The 9,859-nt window shown below is 40.9% G+C and overlaps 2 protein-coding genes across 3 annotated transcripts; one reads left to right on the top strand and one right to left on the bottom strand.

The window, feature by feature from the left end:
* Positions 1–3,921: 3,921 nt before the first annotated feature.
* Positions 3,922–6,389, bottom strand: nek12 (NIMA-related kinase 12). Of its 2 annotated transcripts, none has more exons than XM_032527726.1 (2): positions 5,169–6,389; positions 3,922–4,634 (listed from the first exon to the last, which is right to left on the bottom strand). In XM_032527726.1, the coding sequence occupies exons 1-2, from the start codon at positions 6,280–6,282 to the stop codon at positions 4,435–4,437; spliced, it is 1,314 nt and encodes a 437-aa protein (XP_032383617.1). In that variant the 5' UTR covers positions 6,283–6,389; the 3' UTR covers positions 3,922–4,434. The 2 variants fall into 2 exon arrangements, with proteins under 2 accessions (XP_032383617.1, XP_032383618.1); XM_032527727.1 differs by having other exon boundaries at positions 5,178–6,389.
* A 760-nt stretch (positions 6,390–7,149) lies between these two features.
* pin4 (protein (peptidylprolyl cis/trans isomerase) NIMA-interacting, 4 (parvulin)) lies at positions 7,150–9,673 on the top strand. The gene is made up of 4 exons (XM_032527725.1): positions 7,150–7,342; positions 7,575–7,645; positions 8,198–8,317; positions 9,191–9,673. The coding sequence occupies exons 1-4, from the start codon at positions 7,246–7,248 to the stop codon at positions 9,347–9,349; spliced, it is 447 nt and encodes a 148-aa protein (XP_032383616.1). The 5' UTR covers positions 7,150–7,245; the 3' UTR covers positions 9,350–9,673.
* The last annotated feature ends 186 nt before the right edge of the window (positions 9,674–9,859 follow it).

The following is a 9,859-nucleotide window of genomic DNA, read 5'->3' as shown; positions in this document are numbered from 1 at the left end:
AATTGCGTTAAAAGTGACGCGTCCCGACCTAGCGCGTTTAGATATGACGCTAAAAGAGACTTTTAGCATAAATAACAAGGCCGAAGGCACCTGACCAAGCGTCCGTATTTTACGCGATGGGAGCGAGAATGTGTCGCCAAAAGACTTCTGTAAGAGACGAAAACAGGTTGTGTTTAAGTATTTAATCGCTTTAAATTTCAAATAGACACAACATAGCTATTTTAATTGTTTACATTTATTTCCTAAATCAAAATGTGGGTCCAGACCCTCAAGACAAATCCCATGATTTATCCAGAAGAATGGCTAATTCTTTAAATGAGTTTGAATTAATATATTTATTGAGATGTGGATTGACTGAGACATAAAAAGACCAGGCTGCAAGTTAAAGTAGGGAAATGATTACAATGTCCTTGTGTAATTTTGGGAATTACACTATATCATGCAGGCAATTCAGTGTCATTAATTTCCAAACTATCAAAGTGTTGTGAAATTACCAAAATTTAGCCTGTAGTGGTCAAACAAACCTGTATAGGTGAATAACCTTACACTGGATGCCAAATCAGGTTAGATAAGTATTTTTTGTGCTACTGTGATGAATAGAGTGATAACACAAGAACTTATCAAAATAGAGGAAAAGTATATTCTAAATGCATTTCTTCTAATTATTACCTTTGTCTTTTTATTGTAGATCTTTGTGGAGCTGCAACTTCATGACTCATATCGTATCTAATGTGGGGATTCTGTTGCAATACCTAACATGGAAGTTGTTGGGGTGTTTTTGTCTTTAACACGATCAGAGGATGAAGCATCAGATGAGTGTGCAGGTGTCAATTTGAGGAGGATTGAGGGGAACATCAGTGCTCTTCCACGCATAATAGAGAAATCTTTGCATAAAGGGAAAGTATAGTGGCAGAAAAGATCTATCTATCTATTATGCACATTTAAACGCTGTTGGCTTTAATGGTGATACCGAGTTAGTAAGTCCACTCACAGACATGATAAAGCTTGGAGCTCAATCTGTCAGATTTATATGTTATGAGATAATGGGTCCCTGGGCATTTACGCTTCAAAAGCCTCCCTTGGACCTCTTCACTAATCCATCCATGGTGATGGCTGTGGAAAAAAACACAAATGCTCACACAGCGCTGGTTACTGTAACACTGACCAGTGACCTCACCATCACAAACGGATTATGGATGATGTAGGTCGTTGGACTTCCTGCTCATATGGGAAACATTTTCCCCAGTTTGCTCCTGTGTGTGGTAGAGATGCACAAAGGAAAACTTTGAAGTTACCTTTGAAGGGATGTGTGCACTATTAGCTCACGGAACGAAGTGTGTGTGTGTGTGTGTGTGTGTGTGCGTGCGCGTTTGTGCGTATGCGCGTTTGTGTGTATGTCCTGTATCTTGCTGCTAAATGCTATGTAGGTGGGTGAACCTGAGACTGCTGACTATGAGAGCGGAAAAACTTTGGTCAACTCATGAGAGATTGTGTGCTGATAAACTGTGAATCGTACATTTCCGCTGAGACTTACCCTTGAGCTTGCCACTCTCAAAACTTAACTCGTCATGATCACCAAGATAAAGATATGTACCTGAAAGTGTAGTTTTGTAAATGTGTTCATGGTAAAACATGATTCTTGTAAAATCTGCTTCACACCTTACTTGTCTGCTGTGTCACAAAGGGTATGCTAGTAAGCTTACTTGCTGACACTGACAAAGCAATATCCTGAGAGCGTCTGTGTGTGTGTGCAGTGCACGGGCATACCTCCAGAGAGTACTTTTCAGAAACGATTTAGCTTTAAAGCCTAACTTTTTTTGTTCATGATAATGTCACTACAGCTTAATTTTAAGGATAAAAACGTCAAAGGATTACTTTAATAATAAAGGGAAGGAGCTTTTGAGGGTGTATTACATAAGTGAACGAGGTGTGTGTGTGTTGTGTGTGTGTGTGTGTGTGTGTGTGTGTGTGTGTGTGTGTGTGTGTGCGTGTGTGTGTGTGTGTGTGTGTGTGTGTGTAAAGCAATGAATAAAGTGGTCAAAAACAGCACAATATCCAAATCTACAAAATATACAGAAATTGTAGCATCCAAGGCAAACCAATAAGAATTTTTCACATTCATTTTTAAAATTTGGTCAATTTTAGAAACATCTTTTGATCCTGTAGGTAGTTTGTATTTGTATGTTTCTAAATGTTTTCTTACTGTTGGTTTTTATAAGTTAACTGGTTAGGAAGGTCAGCTCTGTCCTGTGGTAGAAGAAAGGGAAATGATGGCCAAGCTATCATTTTTATAAATATATATATATATATATATATATATATATATATACTCACCGGCCACTTTATTAGGTACACCTGTCCAACTGCTCGTTAACACTTAATTTCTAAGCAGCCAATCACATGGCGGCAACTCAGTGCATTTAGGCATGTAGACATGATCAAGAGAATCTCCTGCAGTTCAAACCGAGCATCAGTATGGGGAAGAAAGGTGATTTGAGTGACTTTGAACGTGGCATGATTGTTGGTGCCAGAAGGGCTGGTCTGAGTATTTCAGAAACTGCTAATCTACTGGGATTTTCACGCACAACCATCTCTAGGGTTTACAGAGAATGGTCCGAAAAAGAAAAAACATCCAGTGAGCGGCAGTTCTGTGGGCGGAAATGCCTTGTTGATGCCAGAGGTCAGAGGAGAATGGCCAGACTGGTTCCAGCTGATAGAAGGGCAACAGGGACTCAAATAACCACCCGTTACAACCAAGGTGGGCAGAAGAGCATCTCTGAACGCACAGTACGTCGAACTTTGAGGCAGATGGGCTACAGCAGCAGAAGACCACATCGGGTGCCACTCCTTTCAGCTAAGAACAGGAAACTGAGACTACAATTTCCACAAGCTCATCGAAATTGGACAATAGAAGATTGGAAAAATGTTGCCTGGTCTGATGAGTCTCGATTTCTGCTGCGACAGTCGGATGGTAGGGTCAGAATTTGGCGTCTACAACATGAAAGCATGGATCCATCCTGCCTTGTATCAACGGTTCAGGCTGGTGGTGGTGGTGTCATGGTGTGGGGAATATTTTCTTGGCACTCTTTGGGCCCCTTGGTACCAATTGAGCATCGTTGCAACGCCACAGCCTACCTGAGTATTGTTGCTGACCATGTCCATCCCTTTATGACCATAATGTACCCAACTTCTGATGGCTACTTTCAGCAGGATAATGCGCCATGTCATAAAGCTGGAATCATCACAGACTGGTTTCTTGAACATGACAATGAGTTGGCTGTACTCAATGGCCTCCACAGTCACCAGATCTCAATCCAATAGAGCATCTTTGGGATGTGGTGGAACGGAGATTCGCATCATGGATGTGCAGCCGACAAATCTGCGGCAACTGTGTGATGCCATCATGTCATATGGACCAAACTCCCTGAGGAATGCTTCCAGCACCTTGTTGAATCTATGCCACGAAGAATTGAGGCAGTTCTGAAGGCAAAAGGGGGTCCAACCCGTTACTAGCATGGGGTACCTAATAAAGTGGCCGGTATATATATATATATGTGTGTGTAATGCCTTAACTGTTCACTGCTTCTTTTCTTCTTTTTTTACATATTTATTATTATTTCTTGCATTTTGATTAACTGACGCCTCTTATTGATCTATCTCCTTTGCTAGCGTTATACTGCAAATATCCCCACTGTGTGACTAATAAAGGATTTAGGTGTTTTAGGTGTTATCATACCATCTTTGTGGCAAGCTGCATATTCTACCACATACTTCCTTTCAAGGCATAATTACGTGGCAACTCGTGCTTTATCTCATTTTGAGGCAAGATAAAACCATTTATTTCAAATTTTGTGTGATAACATAAGAAATAGAAAGTTGATACAATATAATACATACAGTATGAAGAATTCGGATCTGTAATGCTGCAGATATGTCAGCCGTCTTGGACCTCCTGCAGGTGCTTTTAGATCTTTTTGAAAGTCATGATGATGGGACATGATATATGTAGTTAAGACCCTGGCTACTGATTTTTACTGTAAGAATAAAATATCAAAGTGATTCAGAATACCGTACACGCTTGTGTTGAATATACAATTTGTTAAAAGAAATTTATATTTATACAAAGGTCCAGTCACTTGATTCATGCAACTTTACCATCGCTCCTTATGACGCTAATCAGAAAGCTCGTTCAGGAATATTAAGGTCACTGAACACACACTGAGCAGGACTACATTCATTCTCTCTAGCCCCACCCCATTTTTTTTTAACATCATCTAGCAGTAAAACATTTTATCTCAGCACTATGATGTCTCTCAAACATCAGAGGAATAAAACACTTCAGAATCAAGGCACTTGATAGATATTTAAGTGTTTCAGCTGCTGTGGTCCCTTTATTCTCATTGTGGCCCATTGGTACGGTTTTTAGGTTCGTTTTTAGCCCTTTTCCTTCAATGCTTTCAGGGTGATTGTCAATCCTCCGGCATCGCAGAGCTGGAACTCCTCCTCCACTGCATCATCATGTGGCTGTGGAGGAGCCATTGTGTGAACTAAGGCCGCTTCTTCCTCAAAATCTTCTTCCTCAAAGTCATCTGGATACTCAACTTGTTCTAAGACATTAGGAGCCTCTGGAAACGCTGTAAGAGAGAAAGAGGGGTTGGACGCGTTTGTTTTGATAATTGCTATAGGCTACAACTTATGAAGAACCTTGATTTCTCGCTATAAAGTTATATAGTTTTGATGCTATTAGGAAATGTTCAATCCCAGACTGTAAGCACACTATTAAACAAGTCAAAAAATGACTTTCTCGGTAAGACTGAGACATCCAGAAATTTGAATTCTGTAAGATCATTTTGAGCATATCGCAGCTAGCTGTTTATCATCAGCACTGACCTGAAACCTTCGAAGAATTAGTTGTATATCGGCTACATCCTTTAAAGATGTGTTCTAAAATGTACAGTGTGTTGGCGTAAGATAGGTAAAACTAGCTCCATCTCAACAAGTTGCAACAGGAAAATTACACTCCATGTTTAAAACAGCATGCTATTTGCATAATGTGTCGTTTATAGCTTTACAAGTATGATTTTAATCAAATGACTTGAGTATTTTTACACTATGTTGTGGGTACTTTTACTTAAGTAAAGGCTCCAAATGCTTTTTTCATCACTGACATGAGTTACCAATTGACTCAGCAGAATCGCTGCTCATTGGCGACCCAGAGTGCTTACTGCACTCCTCAAGAGAGGACAGACTTTCATCTTCATCAAAGTCCTCAGGATAGTGGCAGTCCCCGTGGTTTGGTCCTCCAACACACAAAGCACCACGATGTTCCTCCTCCACATCACTGGAACACATGTTGTGTTCTTTTTCTTCCCATGGGTGGGGCTGACTTAGAACATCCGGTTGTGGTGTGGTGTCTGGGATTTTTTCTTCTGTAATGTCACCGCTTTTCACAGGAACACGGTCGGTCTCTGTGTGTTTGACTGACTTGAGGTGATGTTGCACATATGCACTGTCGAGTAGACAGGCAGCCCTCGGCCGGTGTGCTGGGTTGAGGCAGAGCATTCTCTGGATCAAAGAGGAGATGTTGTCAGAGTAGACGTCCGGCACGGGATCATACTCTCCTTTGGTGATCTTGTAGAACAGACTCAGGAGGTTTGTGGCTGCAAACGGAGGCCTGAGGGCACAGATCTCATACAGCAGACAGCCGAGAGCCCAGATATCAGACTTGGAGCTGTATGGGACATCCTGGCACAGCTCTGGACTGAGGTAGCTCGGTGTCCCAACACATGTGGAGGCCATGTCAGCTGTGTTGGTCATTACTCTGGATATCCCAAAGTCCGCTAACTTCACAATGCCCTGCTTTGTTAGCAGTACATTTGATGTTTTGATGTCCCTGTGTAGTATTTTAGCCATGTGTATGTAATTTAAAGCCATAGCGACCTGTACAAACCACCCCATCACAGTATCCTCGGTGAAAAACTCCTCTGGATTCCTCTGTTTCACTTTGTCATCTAATGTGCCTCCGTCGCAGTAGTTCATCACAATGTAAATGAATCCATCAGAGTTCACAAAGGCATCGCTGCATTTCACTACGTGAGGGTGCTCCAACCGCCTGATGATCATAGCCTCTTGGAGAATTGCGCTTTGGGTTTTTGTTGTCCTTGTGTCCTCTATTTTGATCCTCTTCACCGCGTGCAGGCTCTTGCTCTCCGCGTGCCTCATGAGGAACACGTCCGCTGCTCCCCCCCTGCCCAAACACAACACCTTCTCGTACTTCTCCATGTTTTGTCCGGAGCAGACGACAAAGGGATCTTTTCATCCATCAATAAAAACAGCGTCAAGGTAAGGAGCGCACAAGACAGCTGTCATACAGGCTACGTCACGCAGCGTTTGTGGTCAGTCTCGTTGTCATAGTAACCACTTCGCTCTGTCCGGTTCTGACGGCGCGTGCTGGCTTGGAGGAAAATAAAAGACTTTTCTGTTTGTTTATTATGATAAAAAAAAGGGTTAGTAGCAGGGTTTTTTTTGTTCACCAACCAAATGGCCGTGAATGGTCAAATTGTACCACCCACTCAATGTACCATTGTTGTTTGTTTTGTTTTGGGCTTGTGTGTGAAGCAAATCTTGCAGCCACTTGCATATTTGACCAGCATTTGGCTAGTGGTTACTGTTTTGTTCTTTTACACAAAGAACTGCGTGGATAACTTTTTCGCTTTCTCAACTGTGGCATCCTTATTCTACTTCTACATTTATACTTAAATACTCCTTTCACAAAAAAACCCCGCTACTGACGCCTAGTGGCCTGAGGTTTAATTACCACTAATCATCACAGTCCAGAGTCCAGTGAACTCATTTACAGCGATGGATGGCCATTAACATCATGTCCTGTCATGTCATGCTAAATAAATAACATGTAAGTTAATAGAGAAATACACTTTAATGACAGGGTCTAGAATATGCTATGTGTGGGCAATATTATAGACTTAGATTGAACTTGGAAATGCCCGTAAACGGAAGATTAGCGAAAAAAGTAGGGCACATTTTGTACATTAAAGTACACACCCAAGATTGTAACTGCAACATGACTGTGTATCATTTGAGACTGCACACTCTGGTACTTTCCACTAGGCGGCGGTATAGACGTTGAGTGGCTACAATCTGCCATTAACTAAGCTAAAGAAGAAGAAGCATTTGCGCCGTCGGCGCAGGTTTCTGCGCATGTTAACCACAACATAGCATGAGCGCATGCTATTTCAGCTTTTTCTTTTTCATTATCACTTAAATTTTAGTAAACGTTCATCTAAAATGCCACCAAAGGGAAAAGGTGGTAAGGGTGGTAAAGGTCAGTGGTCCGTCAGTTGCCAATTGTTAACTACGTGTTGTGAACTGTTAGCTTAAAGACACGTTAACTAACGTTAGCCTGTAGCAAACAACTGGAATACACACTTCCATGTGATGATGTGAAGTTCACTCGATTACATTAGCTAACCCTTAACCTTAACCCCATAGTCATGATTTGTCATTGGTTTAACGGTGGTTGTGATGTCATGGTGCTTATCCCCGTCACTGTGTAGGAGCAGCTTCAGGAAGTGCAGACGCTGACAAAAAACAAGAGAAAGCCCCAAAGGGAGGCACTGCTGTCAAGGTAACCTTTATTCCACATGTATCAAAAGCTGCTCTGCACAAGTCAAATGTGACATAACGGGGATTTTTATCGTCTCTCCCTCCTACCTCAAAGCCACTTTTGGGTGAGTTGGCTGGAGGGAAATGAGTGGTTGAGTTTTAACCATTTTTGTCACTACAAATCTGTAACAGTTGACATTATGTGATGAGCATGGCATTCCAACTGGCACTTGTGTGAAAGAAAGTTGAATACTAATGTTGTTTAATTCAGAGCTACAGTTTGTTTTCATAAAACATTTCAAGCATATTGTTTTATATCTAGGCTATCAATGGAAAAATCTGCTTTAGGCTGCATAAACATCAGCTTTGGGTCCCAGAAAAGAGGAAGTGCTAGTGCCGGAAAGCATTAAGGAATTTTGGAGCTTTGTGAAACATTTCATAACCTTTATACATTACCTACTACTGGGATGCTTTATCTGTGTTTGCTAAGCACAGTGTCTGATACAGTGATTTTAAGTAGTTACAGGTTTATTCCTTGAATTCTAAATGCCTTTATCATCTGTGTTTTCACCAGGTTCGACACATCCTCTGTGAAAAACATGGAAAATGCATGGAGGCAATGGAGAAACTGAAGGCTGGAGTCCGTTTCAGTGAAGTAGCGTCACAATACAGTGAAGACAAAGCGAGACAAGGAGTAAGAACATGCACCCATGATCAGTTCTTACTTTTGTGCTGCCCTTTTTTTACTCTCAACTGAATTAAGCTATAAAAAAAAGCCTGTGTTGGCTTTTATTGCTTGATTCACATGATCCCATAATATTGACTGTAAGCCCTAACTGTCTCTATTGTTTTCTGTCTGTTTATGTCAAATCCTTAAGTGTGACCTAATTTATTGTGAAGGTGAGATGATCTTCATGCATAGATATCATATCGGCGCTTATGCATAAAGATCATCTCACCCTCACTATGAATTACGTGTGCCAGACTGCCAGTAGGCTACGTTCATTTAAAATGAAACATTGCAGTTTTTGGAGCATCTATCATATTGTGATTGGTTATGTCACTAGGCTACTAGACAGGTGGCATTGTTTCTTAATTTCCAATGAAACTAATGGCGGTTATGTGCCAGTTAAATTTCTCATCTCCAATCATATCTGTATTTGTGAGAAGTGGCGCTGTCCTGTTGAAAGATACTTTCAGTGAATCAGTGAATTTGCTTGTGTAATTAGGGAAATGCCGCAGAGGGGAGACTTTACAAATTTTATTCAGGAACAATAGTTTCTCGACTGTGTTAGGGCTTTGGGCGTCATCAATGATGTAATTTGTCTAAAATGATACAAGCCTTGCGCCCTTCACAAACTCCGAAACCTCAGCACATCGCATTACATCACTGCTAATTGTCCCTGGTAACTGAAGCCATAAAAATAAGTTTTTCAGTTTCCTGCATTGCTCACATTTGTTACTATCTTCAGTACAGTGGATCCTTTTGCCTTTGTTGCTCACCTTCACTCACTCATATTATTATGTATACTATGTGTTTTCTTCATGAAGTTTCTATTTGGGACAGGGTGATCTGGGGTGGATGACACGAGGATCGATGGTTGGACCTTTCCAGGATGCAGCATTTGCCCTACCTGTCAGTTCCATGGATAAACCAAACTACACAGACCCTCCTGTCAAGACAAAGTTTGGGTACCACATCATTATGGTGGAGGGGAAAAAGTGACATGGGGAGGCTTAACGCTTGGAATTAGGACCTACAAATTCAACAGTGGGCTATATTGTGAAACTGATTATTTCCTGATCTTACCGTTTCAATGCAATGTTTGCTTTTTATTTTACAGAATATATAAGAATACGAGAAAAAAAATGATCCCTTGTGTGTCAGCTTTGTTGCAGTCAAATGTACACTCCCTTACTGAGAGTTCAACTGGAGGGACTATTGATTAACTTTTACATTCACGTAATTCACTGGATTTTCTTCTTGAGTTTGATAAAGATTGTGGGAATCAAACCACGAATAGCCAAATAAATGCATTTTTCACTAGTACAAAATGTGTAAGGTTTGTTTATGTGCAGTATGTATGAGAGAGCGACAGAGAAAGATGTAATAGAATCTTTCTCCTCATAGAAATAGTCTACACTCCTAGAAACTTTGCTTTAAAGTCTTTCAGAAAGTTTTTTCCTTTCAGTGTAATTTTCCTTAATTCCAGAAATATAACTTGAGGCTGTTTCT

This window comes from Etheostoma spectabile, chromosome 10, assembly GCF_008692095.1.
Source record: "Etheostoma spectabile isolate EspeVRDwgs_2016 chromosome 10, UIUC_Espe_1.0, whole genome shotgun sequence".
NCBI lineage: Eukaryota > Metazoa > Chordata > Actinopteri > Perciformes > Percidae > Etheostoma > Etheostoma spectabile.
This window is presented reverse-complemented; position numbering and strand designations above follow the sequence as displayed.

Excerpts from the sequence above, each read along its gene's own strand:
- nek12 (XM_032527726.1), bottom strand. The coding sequence starts at position 6,282 with ATGGAGAAGTACGAGAAGGTGTTGTGTTTGGGCAGGGGGGGAGCAGCG. Across the intron at positions 4,635-5,168 it reads TGAGTCAATTGGTAACTCAT|CGTTTCCAGAGGCTCCTAAT; the intron begins GTCAGTGATGAA and ends TCTCTCTTACAG.
- pin4 (XM_032527725.1), top strand. The coding sequence starts at position 7,246 with ATGCTATTTCAGCTTTTTCTTTTTCATTATCACTTAAATTTTAGTAAA. Across the intron at positions 7,646-8,197 it reads AGGGAGGCACTGCTGTCAAG|GTTCGACACATCCTCTGTGA; the intron begins GTAACCTTTATT and ends TGTTTTCACCAG. Across the intron at positions 8,318-9,190 it reads AAGACAAAGCGAGACAAGGA|GGTGATCTGGGGTGGATGAC; the intron begins GTAAGAACATGC and ends TATTTGGGACAG.